Genomic DNA, 20,955 nt, shown 5'->3' with positions numbered 1-20,955 from the left:
GTAATTAAACGACCTTAATAACCTCAATTTAGCCTAATGTCACATACATATTTAACTCGTGGCTGTAAAAACAACCTTTTCCAAACCTCTAAAGCGTTATTACTGTCATTGTGTTTATATTTCTTAATTATTTTATGTGCTTCTCTGTGTTATAGTGGGATTTAATGGTGGGAAAACACACCAATAGAATTAATAATTAATAATAATAGGCCTAATTAATCTTATCTTCGTGAAGACTTGGTGCGTAAAATTACGCTCCGGTTTCTCTGCATGAGTTTTGGGCCAGCCGTGCGTGCGTGCGTCCGCGCGCGCGCGCTCGTGACATCACTGACGGGATTGGCTCGCCCTGACTGGGGTGGAGAGTCTCCTCCACAAGCAACAGTGGGAGAAGAGGAGAGTGAGGGACAGAGGGAATAGTTTCCAACAGCCACGGAGCTCAGTGCAGGGCCACCTCCACTCAGAGAGAACCACGCCCCGGGGTGCAGGGGAGACGGTAAACCCCTCCACCCCCCCACCCTAACCTGAAGTGAATAAACTCCTGTTATAGAATGGGGACTGGAGTATGAAGAGGAGGTGAAGCCAGGTAACAGGTTGACAAGATGAAGTTTGGGAAGAGCATCTGCGTGCTCAACGTAGGGGGGACCCGGTACGCCTTCAGTCGTGAAGTGATCAGGGATTTCCCTCTCCGGCGCGTCAGCCGCCTGCATGCCTGCGCAACCGAGAAAGAGGTCCTTGAACTGTGCGACGACTACGACCGGGACCGGAATGAGTTTTTCTTTGACCGCCACGCGCAGGCTTTCGTGTTCATCATGCTGTACGTGCGCTCCGGTAAACTCCGCTTTGTTCCCGGAGTGTGTGAGCTGTCCTTCTACACAGAGATGCTTTACTGGGGGCTAGAGAGCGCGCACTTGGACTCCTGCTGCCAGAAACGATTGGATGACCGGATGTCCGAGATCGGACTGGACAGCCTTTCTGAGGGGGACATCAGAGTTTCAGGGGATGAGTCCCAGAGCCCGAGCGAGTCGGTGCAGAGGACTGCACTCACTGGCCGCGCTAGATGGCTCGAAAAGATGCGCAAGACATTCGAGGAGCCCAACTCTTCGCTTGCAGCACAGCTTTTGGCTTCAGTTTCCGTGATCTTTGTTATCGTTTCTATGATAATGCTGTGTGCCAGTACCCTGCCGGACTGGGATACAGCCAAGAGAAATACTGTGGAGGAGCACAGGTAGGCGACAGACCAGGGTCAGTTAAGTTTAGAGGAACAGAGAGGCCCCCCCCCCTGGTGAGGATGCTGCTAAATGTTTAGGCGCAATATGTGCGGACATCTTGAAAGTGAGCCTGTGCTCTAAAGGTTGATGTGTAAAAGTGAACTAAAACGAGTTCAAGAGAATAACTCATGCCACGCATACATTTCTGTAATGATAATCAAATAAACACACTTGTAACCACGCCTGCACGCATGCAACAGTCGAACTCTGCGCACTACGCATTTACACACGAGGTGGCTGCGTGGACACATCTGTAATATCCCAGCTTTCTCAACCCAGATATAGTATAATAATATAGTTTTTATTACTATATATTACTATATACGTCAATATAACCAGATACTCTGAAGCAGAAATGTGTGTAAAGTATGATAAAACACACATTAGGTAGATTCAGGAAATTAATTCTTGCTGTGAATTGATGCCCCTTAAACCAGAACCGCATATTGATAAGTTCCAGGCATCACATTAAGCATTAGGATCCGATGAGACAAGTCCCGGAGGGAGACAATCAATAACAGATCTATATTATCTACTAAAAGTGTAGTGTTAATTATTACACAGAAAGCCATACTCTGTCTTACCCCAGAGTCTCCCCTCTTCACATTTAATCTGAATATATTTATTGGCTTGGTTAGTTTACATTGCACAGTACACTAGAAGGACAAACAGATATATCCCAGACACACAATATTCCAGTGGTTAATAAGCTGAAAGTGGAAGGTGTACTGGGGGATATCTATATTAGGGTAAGCAAACAAACCTCTTACAGGAATCACTCTCTAACTAAGTAAGTTTTTCTGCATTTATTTTAGATTCAATTTTTGAACACAAGGTGAAAAAGTGCACCTCCGTTTCCACATTATTTTGGCAACAGCTTGTCGTCCCTGGGAAGCCTCGGGCGGCCTCTCTCTATATAAGGTTAGGTTCTGTTGCTCAGGCTGGAGGTAGTTTTGATATTTGGATTGGTTACAGTGGTTAGGTAATCTACTAAAAGCATAGTTTATACTGGGGGTCAAAAGGATTCCAATTTAGTTTCATGCCAGTAGATGATTCAGTTCACTCACTTCTTGTGTAATCTCCATTGGTCTAATTGTACTCATGTACTGTAGTTATGCTAAGGCTCTGTGGTATTTGCTTTGCATGACTGCTTCTATGTCAAAACCAAACACCACCTCGGTCTGTTTCAGTTTGATCGTCATTGCTGTGCTAATCAATAGGGTAATCATTTGCTCGCTTGTATCACACTCTTTCTTTGAAAGAATGCCTCCCTCTGTGCACTTTCCCAGCAATTTTCTAGTTTTCCATTCTCACTGTGTATCTTGCTTTTGTTTACTTGAGTCAACTTCCTTTAATTTAAATCACCCCTGTTTTTCATCCTTCTTCATCGTATTAACTGATTGTCAAACAGTAGGTTATCTGATATCATCCACATCACCCTGTTGCTTCTCTGCTATTTCCTGTTTACAGCCTGTCCCACTCATTTTTCTCCTCTCTCTCCTCTGTAGAATAGTGGAAGCAGTGTGTATTGGTTGGTTTACGGCAGAGTGCATAGTGCGCTTTCTGGTGGCCAGAGACAAGTGGGACTTCCTCCGCCGGCCACTGAACATCATCGATGTGATTGCCATCACCCCCTACTATGTAACTATGGCAATGGCCGGAGCAGGGATGCCGGGTGCGGGACTCGGGGTTGCTGGGGTGATCCTGCGAGTGCTGAGGATGATGCGAGTGTTCTGGCTCATGAAGCTGGCCAGACACTTCCTGGGCCTGCAGACACTGGGGCTGACTCTCAGGCGCTGCTACCGGGAGATGGTCATGCTGATGGTGTTTGTCTGCGTCGCCATGGCGATATACAGTGCTCTGGCCCAGCTCCTGGAGCATGGCTTGGACATGGGAACACAGAACCACGATTACGCCAGCATCCCAGCCGCCGCCTGGTGGGTTATCATCTCCATGACTACAGTGGGGTACGGAGATGTGTACCCTGTGACAATAGGAGGACGGGTACTTGGTGGAATGTGTGTAGTGAGTGGCATTGTTCTCCTGGCACTACCCATTACGTTCATCTACCACAGTTTTGTACAGTGCTACCATGAACTCAAACTCCGCTCTGCCAGATATGCACGCAGCCTGTCATCAGAGATGCTGCAGTGAATATGCATTTATACCAAAACACCTATAACCCTGCGTGCATCAGATAGACACTCAACACCTGCAGGTGATTCCATTGTGAAAAAAACGATCAACTGTGTGCCCTGCCCTGTTTTCCGACTGAGCCACACCTGATTTTGTTTGGTCTGTCTGCTCGCTGCCTGTTGTGTTGATGATCTCCAATCATTGCTTCAAACAGCATGCTCTGTGTCTCCCTAACAACACAGTTCTAACTGAAGAATACACAAATAATTATTTATTACGGACACACAGGCGCAGTCAATCCAGTTTTGACAGTGGCTGCTGTATACACTGTATTCCCATGGTTACAACATTGGCAGAGACGACTGCTTTTTTGTATGCTGCATCAAATACTGTGTGTGCTTGTTTGTCTGGCCATCAGCATTTCACTTTGTCTAAGCTTTGCACCCAGATGGTACAAGTTACACAAGATTGATGTGTGACCTAGATGCATTCTGTTAAACCTGTGAAGTATAGAGAAGGAGAGAACAAGTGAGTTCAAAGTGGGAACAGAGAAGGGGTGCACAGGGGGCTTAGTGTATATGAGTGGTTTAATCCAGGGATAATAAAATATTGAGACAGGTCAGCAAGGACTACCGGGTGGCAGACAAATAAAGGAGCAGCAGATATGACTGGGCAGATGCGATGTGAAATGGAGCATAAAAAGATTATGGGACCAAAATGATACTACGTGGAGAAAGCATGAGCACAAAGAATGAATAGCTGGAGTGCATGTCGCTTCTCTATTTGTGAGTGAATGTAAGGCATTTTGTATTTCTGTGTCTCCAAGGCAACCTCGTCCTCCAACATGCCAATCATGATGGAGGTTGATTTGTGTGCACACAAACAGGCCACATCCACGCACACCTCCTGGCTGGCATGCAACATTTTTGTCCTGCCGTTATTAGGAATAATTCACAAAGAGAAAAATCACAAAAAATAAATAAAGTGGAAAAAGATGGAGAGTAGAGGCTGTCATAGATGACAGTTCTTACATTCATGATTCAGACATGTTTGCACTGTCCATGGTTTGCCAAGATGATATGATTTGTTGAAGAGACACATGATCCAAACAAACAAGTCAACACCTCTCCCACACAACAGTCTTTCTCTGCATCTCTTCTCCTCTTCCTCCTGTTGGCATCAACCATCATCTTTTTACACACACATGCATGCAGAGACACACACACACATCAAGACCTTGCTCTTTTTTCTTTGCAAAGGAAATTAAACAATTAATGAGTCTGAGTCTGTTCATTATCTGTGTATAAATTTAACATCTACATTTATTAGTTCCCTCTAACCTTTGCAGCCCTGTATGACTTTAGTATGTAGTGTAAACAGTACATATCTCAATATGTTTGTCGTGTTATTAATGTGCTTTTAAGTAGTATTACAGTCTCAGAAATGGAATATTTTGTTTTCTAGCTTACAAGACACAACATTCAACTCATGTAGCTTAGCTAATAGCCCAGTGAATTTTGGCCAAGCCTGATTGAAACCATCAGTCAAAACGTTTTCATTAGTAGACTCTGCACTTGTAATTAATGTGATCGATGTATGAGGTTTTTTTTAATAAAAGTGCTCTGTGCAAAATGTCGGAAAGTGTAATCACTTTTTACAAATCAAACTGTGCCATGAAAATGGCAAAATTCAAGTCTTATTAGACTCAATCACCAGCTTTCATTGTGTTTTAATATTTATCTTGACTTTATTCCTGACCTAAGATTACCTTTGCAATTATCTAATTAATAAATGCCACCTAATCTCACAAAGGTGTGATAACAGTATAAAGCATTTGAGCTAGATGGACCTAGATCATTCAAAAGTCTTGATGTGATGTGACACCTCCAACTCTCCCGTAGGCACTGGGACATAATCAGTGTGAAGGACACCTGAGCCTGCAGACAAAGGTGCACTCATCAGCTTCACGCTGGGGTCAGGATAAAGTCACAGTCTAGTTCACAAAGCCCTGATATAAAGTTAAACTGAAAATGAATCATAAATGCTGCTGTACTAATCTCAGGGTTTTAAAATATGTTACACATCTTCAAAAGAACATGTTTTAGATAATAATAAAAATTAAGTACACACATGACAAGAAAAGTTGATTTGTTGAACATAAACATTTGTTTTCAGTATGTTGTAATGGAGTAAAAATAACAAAAAATACTAAGGAAAATACAAGTGTCACAATCTTGCACTTGAGTAAATGTGGATAATAACTTCACACCACTGCATTTAGTACTGCATATATCTACATACGTAAGGAATAAATACTGTACATGTGTGATACATCACACATCACAGGTGATACTTTGAAGAAAACACTAGCATGTCTCAGTAATGCATTTTTACTAAATGTTATCAGAAAGGTTTCAGTGCCGCTTTGCATAAATTCTTCAAATTTATGAAATCTTACCAAAGTCATGAACAAAATTGTTGAAAAGGATTTCATTTGATGCTCAGTCCCGTCATCTACAATTGGTGGTTAGTTGGGTCAAACTGTCCGGTGACCCTAAGTGGAAGTACAACTTTTCTGAAGTTGTCCAGTGATATATATGGTTCCATAAGAGAACCACCTCTATTTTTCATACTTTTATACCCATTTGATTGAGTTTTATCTTTAGTTTGTTAATTTATTAACCCTTGTCGATATGTAAATACCTTATTTTTAATATAACCCTCTGCCATCATTCAAAGCAAAAGTGTATAGAAAGGTCATCAGAGGCAGAGAGCAATGTTTTGTTTGAATATTGAACATGTTCCTGTTTTCAATGAATGTGAATGTATCTGTTTGAAACTAAAGAACATCATCATTTGTTATCATTAGCAAAGTCCTGGCTCGCTTGACATGTATGAGGCTTTCAGGGACTGTACAGAGTTGCTGTGCAAAATTAAAAAAGGGACGAAAATGTCACAGTAATGTAAGTATCAGAATTTCATGACAATCCATCTGTTGATGTTGTATAGATGATATAGTCTTTTCTGAAGAAAATGTATAATCATGTGTATTTCTGAAAAGGTAAGTGATCTTTATAAAAGAAATCACAGAAAACATTACTTGTATTAAGTTTAAATGTTTTTAGAAATGTCTGCCACAGTGGGTGTGATACAAATAATTACAAGTAGGCAAAAATGTTGACAACACTTATCTTATGCTTTTCCTTTATTCTTTTGACGAAGGAAAGTAGATGCTAATTGAGTAATTGTTCCTTGTGTACATTTTTTAAACCATGCCTTTAAGGTAGTTCTACAGAAAACACTATTTTAAACATATTTTGATTTATATTTTTCTCTACATCTCCATTACACATTACAGATAATTTACTAAAGTAAAAGTACCTCGATACACTACACTAATCCATTACAAATACAAGTCATGTATTTAAAAGTCTACTTAAGTACTTAGTCCTAAAGGAAAGTCAAAGGAAACACACATAAATACAAATATATGCAATACTACTATAAAGTGACACAAAAAGACAAATCAACCTAAAGAGACACAGGAAAATCACAAAGAACAGAAGTGAATTTTAGTCATTTGGTCACTTTCAGTCTCTAGTTTCTAAATATGGGGCTTGTTGGGCCTTATATTTTATATTTTTGTGGTCAGGGGCCCCTTGTCTCATAATCTCCCCATAAAATACAGTTACATACTTGAATGTTTTCCTGCATTGACATGCATAAATCACATTATTAACACAATTATTGCAGAAAGTGAGGTTACTTCGATGTTTTTATACAGTTCTCGCGTTATGTGCGAGTTATTTCTAAACACCCCCAGCTCACCCACATGACTTTTAATCGGGCGAATCTGAGCCAGCTGACTGTGACGTCACTTTCCGTCGACGGCCGCAGCAGGAAGACCCTTTACCCAGTGATTTTGTCGTGGATAACACCTTTCGCTGTCCTTCAGTAGCAAAATGTACTACAAACTCAGCGGGTTTACCCAGAAATTGACGGGGTCTGCTTGTACGACCGCCTACAACCCTCAGGTACGACCGGGAAGCGGTGTGTCGGTGTCAGACGGAGTAGGTAACCGTCGGGGATGACCTTCATATCGATGTGTTGGATAACGAAATCATATTGTGTGACTGCAGCTAGCGAGGTTTAAAATTCAGTCTAATTGGATCTAAGTCCATAAAACCGCATTGTACGGTTTTGACTTAAAGTCGACTCGTGGTGTGGTTAAATCGCTGTTTTATCTGTTGGGAATTAACGATTATTAGCGTTAGTTTACGGTAAACGTTAACGTAGTGGCTATATCCACGGTAGGAACAGCTTAATTAAGCAGTTTGATTCATCAAACATTTAAAAGTTTGTTTGTTTTTCTAAATAAAGCATTCTAGTGCTGTACAACTTTAAAGCAAACCATAAAGAGCGGTGTTTCCTCTTGTGGCCGGTACTAATGCGGTTCCCATTAACCGTCAGGTAGTAGCCAGACTCCGGCCACAAGGGGCAGTAATGATCCGACTGCTGCTTGGTGCATCAGGACGAGTAGAAGAAGACAAATCAATCAAAAACAGGCTAGAAAAACATATTAAAGTAAAATAAAAGTATTTAGTAAACAATTACTTCAATACAATTTAAAACACTACTTTAAAGGTAGTACAAATGTATTCCATTAAAATTATCTGGACATCAATATCAGTTCAACTCCTCATAAGGCTTTTACAGGAATCTAAAATGCTTCGATATGTTTATTTAATGTACAGATTAAAGGAGAGAACTACTGAAAAAACATTATATCTGAGAATTTAATTTGAGTAGCAATAAAAAGGCAAATGCCTTCAAAGATGAAAAATATGGCGAGAGAGTGTTTTACTAGTAAAAAAGAGTGTTACTTTGAGACTTTGTGTGGAGCACAAAAAGCACATCCTGTAAATGTGGGGCTAGTTTTTATTCCTTTATAAACTAAAATGTGATTAATCCATAATAATACATTATATTTTAATAGTTGAATATATTTTGTGTTGATAATCTGAATGTGCAAAGTAACTAAAGCTGAAAAATAAATGTAGTTCAGTAAAAAGTTAAATATTTCTATCATAATGGTAGTGTAGTAAAAGGAACTTAAACACAGCAAAAATATACTTATCGTACAGCACTTGTGTAACTGTACTTGGTTATTCACCACCATTGTTGTTGTTTTTAAACAACATTTTTAACTACAGAATATGAGCACACACAGCCACTGCTTTGTCTCACCAAGTGCAACCTTTCTTTCTTTCTTGCCTTTGTAAAATTTATCACCCCGTTTCTATCACTGCCTAATCAAGACACCCTTATCTGACCTTTATCCTGAAAGGTCTTCTTAGGTCTCCAATCTATGGACTTTGTCTTCATTTTCACAGCCAATTTTCAAATTCAGTGGCCTCTAAGAGCATCTGTCAGGTCTGACCTTTATTATTTCTCCAGTGGCCTTTATACCACAGTTTTATACCATAGTTGTAAAAGTTGTAAAAGTTGGTTATTCTGCCATCAAGCTTTTTGTCTGCCCTGTATTTTGTAGGGCTGAAACTAATGACAAATTGTTTTCTAATACTGATTAATCAATTAATTAATAATTTATTGTGTGTATTTTATAAATGACAGAAATAGTGAAAATATCTATCTCAGTTTCTCAGTCAGATTAATGTAATAAAGTGTCCTCGGATGACTGACAATCTAAAAGCTCAAAATATTATGTTTACTAACAAATAAAGCTAGAAAAAGTATCATTCTTATTTTAATAAATAAGAGCCTAAACAGCTTTTTGGCATTTTATTGTTGGTCAGAGAAACAAAGAACATTCTGTACTCCACTACATTTCAAAGAGAAATACTTCCTAATATTTGTTTCACAGCTACATCTACTGGTTATTCCAGTAACTAATCCTGTTAAATGCCGTGCATGTGGCATGTGAGGTGTCATATACAAGATTTAATCTCTGTCAGCTGATAATCAAACAGTGGCAGGTGGTAGTGATGTTGTTATTTAGTTTATTTGATCTTTTTACAGCTTCTACCTGTTGGCAAAGGCACTGCAGTACATTTTCCATTAGGGTTCATCCACATATACACACACATACAGTGCTGTTCCTAAATTTTGGTATTTTTCTACTTGCCTGGCGGAGGTGTTTTGGAGCACACTGAGTTACCACACCAACATAAAATTTAGCCATGAAAACTAAGCACTTCAGAGTCACTTTATCTTTAAAAGGCAATAGTTTAATAGAGTATTTTATTATAATGATTCTGTTACTTTTAGTAACAACATTTAACAAATCTGTATTTTATCATCTTGAAACTGGGTCTAAAATTAAATCTGCTAAAGGAACTTATTCCTAAACCTCAGCACTTAGTTTGTATTCTACATTTGGAGTCAATAGTAGAACCAAGTTAAGTTATTTTTGCATTGTTCTTAAATGAACTGAAATAAATAAATTATAATTAAGATGCACTATGTGTCTGTGCTGGTAAAACAGTGACACCCAATGAACTTTAGCTCAAGGCTAAACCTAATTTCTGACTCCTTAGATACAGTCAACACAAAATCTGACCTTTACCAACCTGCAGTTGTTGACGTGGTCAATTTTACAGCTGCAGTTGTATTGTTGTGGGAGCTGCAGCTTCTTCCACTTAGCTAGTAATTATCATCTTGAATGCTGCTCATGTGACCTTAACTCCATCTGTCCTTTCAGGATCACCTCTCCCAGCACACACTTGGTAGGTCAATGCTGGCAGGTCAATACAAAGACCATTATTCTGTCAAATAGTTAACAAAAAGATATATAGACGGCAACATTTATGCTTAAAGTGGCACCTTCGGACAGTGGAGAGTTTACAGTTTACCTAACGTGATTGGATAAGTGCTAGGGAACCCCCTCCAGTAACCTGAAGGCAGCATTTTTTGTTCTACTTTCCATTTTTACTGATTATTCATGGGTATTTTGCACAGCACAGCACGTCACTCAGTAATAAGTAATATTGAGAAGCTACCAAAAATTGAAAGGAATGTTTTTTGGGGGGGTTGGGGGTATAATGCACAAAGATGAGTTCCTGCTGTGACACTTTTAGCTAAGCTTTACTTAAATGGCAGATAAAAATAATCTTCTTTCACTGCCTCTGCGTTTTCATATGTCAGATTTAATGTACCCGCTCCCACACCATCGGCCTCCACACACTATAAGAAGCTTCCTTCAAGTGAGAGGACATTAAGGAGGCACACGTGTACTTCATCAAAACCACAGTGTACCTCTGGTTTATTTATTGACTGTCTGGGGGGGAGGACTTGATTATGTAATTTAATGATATTTCCTTAGACTCTTGACACTAAATACCTATGAACTAGATTCATGGGTGGGAAATGATCACAAAATGTCTTGGAGTACTGGTCAAAGAGACATAATACTGTTGTTGCTTACTTGTATACCATTTAATTACTGCCACTATAAACTAAGATAAGTCAAGTGGCTGATACTGTAGATTATTACATTAAACTGCTACTTTAGGTGTTCTTTAATAATGTATAGGCACAATCTAACAGGCTCACAAGTGGAGGTATAACCTGCCAAATGAATTGAATCTATCACTCATGTAATCGTGTAGTAATGCAGCAGCAATTAACTAAGGACTACATGGACTTTTGTTGTACATAATAAACATCAGATCAATACCACGGGATTAGTTGATTAATATGTTTTATGTTGAAAATCAGCTAATAATATTGTATGCTGGTATAAATCCTATAGTTGTTCAACCATTTAAAATGTCACCACAATTCAGACAGAGTTGTACTGAAATATTTTAAACATTGCACAATGCATCACAAAAGATCCTGGCATAGAACAGCTCATTTTAGGTATTTGATATGATTAATTAATAGGTTATCAAATAAGTTGATGATTGATGTGCTTTTTTTCCTACTGTGTATGTTTATTACTGACATGGAATAGCTGTATGCATTATTGTGACCCCTTGGATGTCTTTGTGCAGGGTTTGAGGGTGGGAGTACCAGCAGAGTCCCCAACCATGACCTTTGCCACACCCACCAAGGTCGTGTCAGAGGCTGGGGCCATGGTGGAGTACATGGGATCAAACAGGGTTCCTGATCTTCAGAGGTTATTCCAGGTAATAGAGACCTAAAATAACTATAAACTACATTTGTGTGAAACTTCATTAGTTGGAACTATAACAAATCAGTTTTAGTGTCAACAAGAAGCTGTTTTCTCCACCAAACTTGGTTCATAATTTGTTAGATATAACAGTAATGATTTATTCCCAGTTCTCTGTCTGTAAGGGCCTCCTGTTTCCTCCTCACTTTTCATCAAACAACAGGCAGTGAGGGAAACCATATGCAACTCTGGAGGTGGGCAGAGCAGCAAACACTCAGTTACTGCTCTGCTTTAGGTTTTTTAAATCAAGTTAACAAATCGGTGCAGAATCTCAGGCCTTCCAAAGTCAATTACTCATTGGTATTTCTAAAAATACTGTATTATTACAATGTATTGCAGAAAATTTTAATTAAAAAGTAAAAAGTTCCAACCTAAAGAAGTCATAGTGTTGAGGTCTTTCTGAAAATACTGTGTTTGTTCTGTACTCTTTAACTTTATTTTATCTGTCTCCCTTTTTCTCCCTTCCTTCCCTACTTTCCCACCCGCCCCTCTCTTGATTCGTCCTCTCTCAGACACCAGACGGTCTTCCAGTTCATTTGAAAGGCGGAGTTCCCGACAGGCTACTCTACCGCACCACCATGGCTCTCACTATCGGAGGCGCTCTATACTGTCTGGTGGCTCTTTACATCGCAGCACAGCCCAGAAAAAATTGACCAAGACAAACCCAGTATCATTCTGTACCACATGTTGCTGCTGTAATACATTGACCCAACAACATTCACTTTCTCTGCTCGCCCTCGCCATACCAGCTCAATTTATTTTTGTCAGGACGTCTCACCAATGATATCAAGAATAATGTTTGTTTTCTTTGTACAAAAAGATGGCTAAGTTAATAAATTCTATGGGGAAACAATGATGACGTCTTTTGCCTTTTGTTTGTTTCTCTCTCTGTAGCATAGGTGTCGTGTTGCAAATGAACCATCAGAAGCACCAGTGTCATGTATGAAGCTGTCTATAGGGTAGAGAGCTGCATCATCTCCCCTAGCTCTTATAGATACCATGATAGAAGCGCAGATGTAAAGATTTAGCATGTTACATACGTGCGTGTATGAGTGTGACAGAGAGGGAGGAAGAGGAGGCACAAAGGAGACACCTCGTCTGGAACATAGCTGCTGCTCACTTGGCTTAAGTACCGTCTCATACAGTATTTATATGTGTGGGCCCTGGTGTGATGTCAGATGCTCCTCGCTGAGGGAAGGGGGATTTTCAGACGCACACGTTGGCACTCCTACATCAAGCTGCTGAAACACTGATGGTCAATTAAGTGTCTTGTGCCTTCCCACTCTTGCGTATTGTCTTTTTTTTAATAATTTAATAATATATTTTGTGTGTTGTTGATGTAATAATTGTATAGGAACAGTGACATAATGACTTACATCTTATAGACAAAACACAGAGCTGAATACAAATAGCAATTTCACACATTTACCACTGTAAATAGCATCAAGGTCAAAACCAAAATATATGAAACTAGTCAAATGCCAGAAGCAGCATGCTACTTGGACATAGACTGTGATTAAAGTGTAAACTATCAGCTTTAATTTAAGGGTTTGGTTAAAAATATTGGATTAACTGTGAACTACGAATATAAATGATTGCAGGCACATTCTTATAAGCGCTGTTTTGTTTTGTTTTGTTTTGTCTTACATGTATTTAAATGTGTTTAAAAGCTATTATCATTAGTTATAGTGCAGTAAGATGTTAAACTTTTATGTGCTTAATACCTTAACCACATATCCTGAGGGGTTTCTTAAGCCTTTGCTTCTGTGTGTTTGTATTGATCGTGCTGTGATGAGGCAGGGTATTCAAGTCTCTTGACTGTTTGAGTTGCATTGTGAGTACTGTAGGTCCCAAATGTGGTATAACAAAGATAATGCCTTTGGTGTGGCTGCATCAATTTTTGAAACTTAGAAAAAATGTCCATGGGGAGCTCAACAGTGTTATGGAAGTGCTATACAAAATAGGTGGAGGTTTGGCTTCCTGGGATGAAGGAGAGTTTAGAGCTATGCTAGTGGCTCGATGAGGCTTTCCTTAATAATACGGGTGCTTTTTGAGCTACAGTATTAGCTAGTTATCACATTGTTTGTGTGATATGGATGTAAACAATATCAAAATAAGCCTAAGAGAGTGATTATTGATCTTTTAGTGTTGTACGGAGTCAACACAACAAAAATGTGCCACTGTAGTTTTCTTTAAGTTATACGAAGGCCTTCGTGTTACACAAACATCAGATTCATTCTCTTAAGGCTTCCCAGGTCTCTGAACAGTGAAAATTAAAATGTGGCACCTTAATTTGTCAGTTTGACTCAGCCCTGGATCTTCCTCTGTTGTGCCATCAATACTTTACACCCTGAGGAAAACCTTTTGATTGATAATTGATTGTAGCAGCGATTAAACAATTATGTCAATTATTTGACATCATGGCAAATAATGAGAACTGATTCTAAAGATTATGAAGAAACAATTAATAATTCTCCAAATTATCCATCCACAAAGGGTTAGGCTATAGCAGTCCAAATGTAGTCAGACAGCTGTCTCAGGCAGGTGGGTTGCAGTAGTATTTATACTGCGCATTTAAATTTGCAGAGTGAAGTAGCCAACATTCATTACAAATTTGTCATGGTAAAAAGCCCATATGTAAGAGTTTAGGATCTCTGAGGTTAAATGTTTACCAGGAGGTTGGATTGCCTGCAAATACGTGAAGAATATTAACTATTAACTTTGCTTTAGTTTAGCTTCTTCCACTGTGAACTAGTTGGCATATACTTTTAAAAGTAGCTTCCCCAACTATTGGTTGTGAACAAGTGATGGCTGATGAGGGCCAAGGTTTAATAAATACTTAATAGATGTTTATGAAAATGAATGTATGGATATACATGGTGGTTAAACAAAGATATTGAGTCCCTGACTATAATAGCAATAATTTTATAACGTTGACTTAGTGACAAATATTTCCAAGGGGTTGACCTCATTTTCAACCCACTAATTAACAATATGTTCCTCCTTTGACCTGTTGTAAGCAGACTTCATTGATTGCTGTCATAAAAACACATCTCCGAGACTAGATTATCCAGTTTTTATTCATCTATTATCATTATTGGTACTGGCATTAAACTAATCTAAGATGGGGCACATTAAGACTGCGCTTGTCTAACATGTCTTAGAAAGTATCCTGTCTCCTTGATTTCCTTGAATTTAAGGTGCACACTGAGGGATTCAACAAGGATTCCCCTGCTCAAATCACACTCACATAATATCTTGTATAAACCCTATACCTGCTTTTCATCACAGAATCCTTCAGCATCTCATCAAGTCCAACCCTTCTGTCTCCTTCATCCCTCTTGCGTCATGACAACCCACTTGAGCTTCCCTCGGTAACAATGGATCCTTTTATTGTTGTTGGAGAGACCTATGAGGAGAGACACACGAGTTCTGGAATAACATGTTTACCGCACTGTAACGCAGCACTCCCACTGTTAATGAAGTACACGCCAGAGTCAACGCAGGAAACTGGGGGCAAAAGGAGAGACAAAACCCAGGAAGCAAACGATTCACAGCTATATTGTGAGCACCACATGAGAGCGTGAATGAAAAAGAGCAAAAAAAAAAAAGAATGGATGTAACTTCTAGAAACAACATAGAAAATTGTTTTATAGGAAGAAGGAATGATTCAGTTTATTATACTACCTTCCCACTCTGGTGCCCCATTGTAGTAGATCAATGTAAAGTCAATTTCTATGTGTGTACAGCAGATGTATTGTAAAAGACAAATTATCCCATCCTGGTGAAATTTGGTTTATGTGTTGCTTTTTAGAGTCTGACCACTTTTACAAGCAATCATAGTTTCTGTGCTAACATTAAATATTAATATTGATAATTCAGTCACAAAGTCTAATTGGACATTCAATTATTAATTAAAAAAGTCTAAGACCTGTTTACTTAAAGGCCAGCAGGGTTGGTAACAGGCAGGCAGCCAGGAACAAGGTGTGCAGGTGGGCAGTGAGATCAAGTGGTAGGCAGATATGATCCACCCAAATAACTAGTAACTAATAGTTGTGCCCTACAAAGGAAATAGCTAATGCTTCTCTGCTAAGGTTAGCAGTTTTTAAATTCTATACTCTCCAAACTAAAAATGTTGTGGATAGTGGATGATAATTCATGTTGGGAACATTATTTATTTGCTAAACACCACAGATCTAATGTCAACAACTTTATGTTTTAAGGCTAAAATAAGGTGTTATCTATTTTTCCTCAGTCAGTTACGTAGTGGATCAATAACTAATAGATTATTGATTCAGAGTGGGTGACAGTGTTGCAAAAGTTGTATAATTATCACTGGTTTCCTGAGAACTCTCCTCAGTCAGTTCCATTTTTAGTATTCTTCACTTGTGAGCTTTGTCAGTCAGTAGCTTGCTGCAGAGTTGGTAGTGTACAGGGGGTTAATCAAAACTTGCTTGCTGACAACAAATGCCCTCTGCAGCTGGAAGCAGACTTAATAAGAACAGTGAGACTGGCCAGTACATTAAAGTTACAAGCTGTAAAACTAAAATGTGACCTAAATGAGGCTTAAAAAAGCTATATAGAGCTGCAGAGTTGCATGTTAGTAATCATACTGTTCTGCAGAACAAGCAATCTTTGCAAAGTGCATATAGTCATTTAATTTAGTGCTACATGTAAAAATATGGATTACAGCAGGTTTAATTTTAGGTGACACTGTCCACCGTGCAGAGCAGAGGATTCATCTTAATTCAGAGAATGCTGCTCTGTCTGTTTCTTTGTCGGAGGAACAATGCAAAAACATAACAGTTCTGCAAACAATGACAACAGCATTGCAGGAAAGGCTGGGGAGAAAGGAGGGGAGGGGGAGTGACAAATTACCTCTGCTCACAATGCCCCGCCACAATAGCACAGCCTGAGAACAAATAATGAATAAATAAAGTTCTCTGAGATTGAATGAGGAGAGCAATTTGTGAAGGAGTGGCTTTTGTGTGGGTCTGTGAACAAATGGCCTTGTGCTTGTCTCCTAGATGAAACAACCACAACTGGGATTGAGCACATGAACAAAGCAAGTCGTTGATTGATTGCACATCTAAAAACACCTAAAGGGCCAAACAGAGACAGTTGAAAATCACCAACATTGATGTACAATTCCAAAATTAAATATATAGTGAAATGAAGGTGACATTTAACTCAGATCAGAGTGAAATCAGTTTGATCACACCTTTTGGTCTCTTAAGGTGTCAGGTCGCCACTTTCTCTGCTCTCCACAGCTTGTGCCATATCAGAATTGAGGGGGAAAATAGAGAAAAGTCCCAGAGAACAGGAGAAATGAAGGCGACAGCGTGAGGTCAGATTGAATTTCATCAGAGATGGTGGGGTGAGACTGAAGGATGACAAAGGTGTGCTGATTGGTCTTCTAAGTGCATGTAGCCTACTCAAAAGGCTTTGAACTTCTCTCTCTCCCTGTATTTTTTTTTTAAATGTGTTTTTTCCTATTCTCTCTTTTTACCTCAGGCCATTTTCCTCGGCTTTTCCTGGGCAATAACCTTATGTAAGAGTTCAAACACAGGGAGAATGGACAGCATTGCCCCTGGCGTTTGCTGAAACTGTCTGCTAATCCAAATAAAACAAGATTATATTTAGTACATTTCACACTGCAAAGATAACCAGATTTGATGTGTTTTCCCCATTATTTTTTCTTGGAAATAATTACTTAAGTTATAATGTATTACAGGAGTCCAACCTGTCTGCAAACATCATCCCTCATTCACTTTCCAAGTTGACTCTGGCCATGCAGAAAATGCATGTTTCATTGTGGTTAAAGGCTGCGAAGGAGAACAAGAGATGTGGGCGGCTTGAAAGGAGAGAAATTAATGTCCCTAAAATGAAAGTGAATCAATATGGCTGCCTGAGGATGTGAAAAGGTGGAATGAGAATGAGAGTGAGAGAGACGGAGGAATGTGTTGAAATAGAGTTGGAACAAGATTAATGGTTGTTTAAAAAGGAACAGTATTCATCAGTAGTCTGCTTCAGGTGTAAAGCTTGTGTGTGTGTGTGTGTGTGTGTGTGTGTATATGGAAGTACATTTTGCAGTAAGTTTACTCCTTAAGTTTCTAACTTTGCCTGATGACTCTTTCAATAAATGACCACCCAACCATAATACTGATTACTTTGTGGTACTTCGCAGATTAGTTTCTTCCCTTCCTCTAAACACACACACACAGAAGAGCCATGAACCAACAGCACCACCTAGAGGTTGAAGCAGTTTTGGATTCAAATAATAAAGAAAAAAAAAAAATTGCAGAAGAAGTGCACACTGTTGCAGACGTAATGTTTTATTCATGCCAAAAATCTTCAGGAACATTTTGAGCCTTCACGCATACAAAATAATTACAAAATCATCTTTCCTACAGGCTGCAAATGGAGTGAATGTTCCCAATAAATAATCATTAGCAAATTCAGCAGGAATATAAGAAATATTCTCGTGCTCACATTCAAACACGTGTCTGTCGGTCACTTGCACTTGTATGTGAGATGTTTACGGTGATAGTGGATCCACGCAGGAGCAGCAACAAGCCCGGTCAGGAAGCCAATAATGGCACCCAGACTGCAGGAAACAGGCCAAACCTGCAGTACAAGAAGAAGACAAGTGAGTCAGACCACCCCAGTGATGCAAAGACAGATCAAGAGGAGCTAAACTATCTTACCCACAAACACATCTTCTATCCATTAGTGTAATGTCCAGTTAATTTAAAGAGGAACTGCAACAGCACTGGAAAAATACAGTCCCCGTGTCGTGTTGAATTATGCTCCAATTACCACTGTCTACATCTAATTTGCATTTTCCTCCAGCCCTTGTGCAGAGAACTCCCTTTGCAATTATAATTTCAATATTTTCCTTTCTGCTATTTAGGCTTTAATGGTTACTGTGCTGATTTATAATTTCATCCTAATGGAGGTTGTATTTAATACTGTTCAATGATGAATGGGAATAAAATGCTTCGTGCTAAGGGAGGAAAACCCAGTCGCTGAAAACATGTCAACAAGCACAGTTTCATATCATCATATCAATTAAAGACAGATTGTTTCATTGTTTCAGTTTGATTTATAGCAACTATTATAGAGCTCTCAAGAGAAATAACTATCCAGCAATTCAAAATAAAAACATTTTAATTGCTTTTCTCTCTTGTTAATAATCTCACAACCCAGATCTCTGTTTTGACTCCTTTGCGGGATGACAAAATACAGCTGTGTGATGCTTGATGCAAGAGTGAAGAAAATATGTGTCATTCACAAACTTACAATAAACTTACCCAAATAAAGATTAGTATTTAGCATTTATAATGTTAAACAGATCCCTCTATATTTGTGTCACTGTACAGTACTGCTCTGATGACACATCAACAACAGCTAAGGATAATGATACAAAAATGTTCTTGCATCAAGCACAATATGAAGATAAACATCCCAGAGTTTTGGTAGAGTAGATTTTCAGTGTGCTTACCTGCCAAGGCCTATCCCAGTCCAGAGGTATAGGGAAGGCACCCAACCAGGCTCCCACCATTGTGCAGGCCACTGTAATCTGCAAACAGGTGTCCCACACAGACATAGCTCTACAGATGGAGGCAGAGCAAAGCAAGAGCTCTCCATTAGCACGCATGACAGAAGGATAGGGAAGCCAGGGAGAAAATGGAAAACCAGATTTTGGGCCTACCCGTGACGACTGAAAACACGTATCCAAGCCTGGACGTTAGGACCGAGGACACAGAGACATCTCAGAGTGGTTAGAGACGTCAGCAGCACTGCAAGGGAAAACGTCTCTAAGGCGGATCTGAAAGAGAAATTAGAGGCTTATAGCACCAATCAAACTTTTAACTCGTGGTACTAGTTAGAAAAATAGAAAAAAAACTATTTTTGAGACAAAATTGTTACTTTTCCTAGTTTATTTTTAATTTTCATTGCTGAACATCTCACTCTGCAGACATCCACACAGACAGAGAACATGAGGATCTCCAGCTACTCACTCAATCAGCGGAGCGCCATAGAGAACCACCACAGTGTGGAAGAACAGGCACGACAGGAAGAAGTACAGGCAGGAACGGAACAATCTGGACAGCTGCAAAGAGAAAGCAATGAGGAGAGTTAGAGGGAATTACTGTACAAGCTGGAGCTTGTGAGAGCCAGGTATTAATGTTTCTTTTAGTTCAAAAAGTGGATGAAGGTATTGGCATATTATAGACATACTAGACATCTGGTGAAGTATCCACTCATAATTATCTAATAGCTAATAAACTAATTATATTAATAGGTAATTAAAATAACATTAACTGCAGCCCAGACCCATATATTTGACTATAATGTATCAGAGCTTAAAACAAATTGACCTCTATAGTTTTTAAAGGCTGGCTGCATCAAGTGACTGGAGCATGTCGAGATAAACTTGTATTGATTAGTAATTCATTTTTAATAATCCATTAACCAGTTTTCAGCCAGTTTATAACAGTCACCTTGTATCCCAACGAGTGCTTCTTGGTGGGCGGTGTGATGCCGAGCAGCCAGAAGACGGCCACACTAACTGCGGTGACCACCCCGGACACCAAGTAGAGCCACAGCAGGTGAGTACCGTACACCGAGAAGCCCGGTACGAACACCGCAGGTAGGACGGTCACCATGAACACCGAGGCGGCGATTATGGCGTGAGTGGACGCCATGGCTCTGATTTCATGGTCCCACATGACGACTACTTTATTTATTTATAATACGACTAAAACAGAATTAAAATACAAAAGACTTTAAACGTTAATTTAGCAGTAAATGTACAGCGTAGGTTAAATCCATGAGTAAATAGGTTGCACTTCCGTAAACATGGATTGGCAATCACTTCCGGTTGGACTTCATAATAAAAGCCCAATGTTTATTGTTCAATACTTATGGGGTCAACTGGTAATCTTAGTACATACGTTGACTTAGTTTGATCATTTTTCGAGTTAAATCAGCACAAAAAATGAATAATGTAAGCTCATTTCCACACATCGACAGCTAACTAGCATGCTAACATTATTCTAAATAAGTTATGGGAAAAAGATCTTCACATTGAAGGAAGTAGTGAAAATCCAATTTACACTATTGTTTGTCAAATATTTATATTTGGCTTTTGTTGGAATCAGATATTAATTTAATTTAACATGGCCAAAATTGTAGTCATTCTACCATTTTTACCATCAAAATAAAAGTGTGTTTGGGCCACTTATTGTTAACTCAACAGTACATTAATACATTTAATTATCAGCTTATTTTGCACTGAGTACTCTAGATCTGAGATTATAGGTATATAATATGTAATACCTCCTTATATAC

General features: G+C 39.1%; 3 protein-coding genes across 3 annotated transcripts; 2 read left to right on the top strand and 1 right to left on the bottom strand.

Annotated features, from left to right (window-relative positions):
* The first annotated feature begins 376 nt into the window (after positions 1 to 376).
* kcng3 (potassium voltage-gated channel, subfamily G, member 3) lies at positions 377 to 5,024 on the top strand. Its single transcript, XM_026352219.1, has 2 exons — positions 377 to 1,225; positions 2,777 to 5,024. The coding sequence occupies exons 1-2, from the start codon at positions 600 to 602 to the stop codon at positions 3,420 to 3,422; spliced, it is 1,272 nt and encodes a 423-aa protein (XP_026208004.1). The 5' UTR covers positions 377 to 599; the 3' UTR covers positions 3,423 to 5,024.
* A 2,258-nt stretch (positions 5,025 to 7,282) lies between these two features.
* Positions 7,283 to 12,454, top strand: LOC113156839 (cytochrome c oxidase subunit 7A-related protein, mitochondrial). Its single transcript, XM_026352206.1, has 3 exons — positions 7,283 to 7,438; positions 11,420 to 11,554; positions 12,111 to 12,454. The coding sequence occupies exons 1-3, from the start codon at positions 7,367 to 7,369 to the stop codon at positions 12,249 to 12,251; spliced, it is 348 nt and encodes a 115-aa protein (XP_026207991.1). The 5' UTR covers positions 7,283 to 7,366; the 3' UTR covers positions 12,252 to 12,454.
* Positions 12,455 to 17,899: 5,445 nt separating this feature from the next.
* On the bottom strand, positions 17,900 to 20,462 carry pigf (phosphatidylinositol glycan anchor biosynthesis, class F). The gene is made up of 5 exons (XM_026351494.1): positions 20,106 to 20,462; positions 19,623 to 19,714; positions 19,313 to 19,429; positions 19,103 to 19,211; positions 17,900 to 18,225 (listed from the first exon to the last, which is right to left on the bottom strand). Exons 1-5 carry the CDS (start codon positions 20,331 to 20,333, stop codon positions 18,112 to 18,114), a joined length of 660 nt encoding a protein of 219 aa, XP_026207279.1. The 5' UTR covers positions 20,334 to 20,462; the 3' UTR covers positions 17,900 to 18,111.
* Between the last annotated feature and the right edge of the window lie 493 nt (positions 20,463 to 20,955).

The sequence above is a fragment of the Anabas testudineus genome, chromosome 19, assembly GCF_900324465.2.
Source record: "Anabas testudineus chromosome 19, fAnaTes1.2, whole genome shotgun sequence".
Lineage (NCBI taxonomy): Eukaryota > Metazoa > Chordata > Actinopteri > Anabantiformes > Anabantidae > Anabas > Anabas testudineus.
This window is presented reverse-complemented; position numbering and strand designations above follow the sequence as displayed.

Excerpts from the sequence above, each read along its gene's own strand:
- kcng3 (XM_026352219.1), top strand. The coding sequence starts at position 600 with ATGAAGTTTGGGAAGAGCATCTGCGTGCTCAACGTAGGGGGGACCCGG. Across the intron at positions 1,226-2,776 it reads AATACTGTGGAGGAGCACAG|AATAGTGGAAGCAGTGTGTA; the intron begins GTAGGCGACAGA and ends TCTCCTCTGTAG.
- LOC113156839 (XM_026352206.1), top strand. The coding sequence starts at position 7,367 with ATGTACTACAAACTCAGCGGGTTTACCCAGAAATTGACGGGGTCTGCT. Across the intron at positions 7,439-11,419 it reads CGACCGCCTACAACCCTCAG|GGTTTGAGGGTGGGAGTACC; the intron begins GTACGACCGGGA and ends GTCTTTGTGCAG. Across the intron at positions 11,555-12,110 it reads ATCTTCAGAGGTTATTCCAG|ACACCAGACGGTCTTCCAGT; the intron begins GTAATAGAGACC and ends GTCCTCTCTCAG.
- pigf (XM_026351494.1), bottom strand. The coding sequence starts at position 20,333 with ATGTGGGACCATGAAATCAGAGCCATGGCGTCCACTCACGCCATAATC. Across the intron at positions 19,715-20,105 it reads AGCACTCGTTGGGATACAAG|CTGTCCAGATTGTTCCGTTC; the intron begins GTGACTGTTATA and ends TTCTCTTTGCAG. Across the intron at positions 18,226-19,102 it reads ACTGGGATAGGCCTTGGCAG|GTTTGGCCTGTTTCCTGCAG; the intron begins GTAAGCACACTG and ends CTTGTACTGCAG.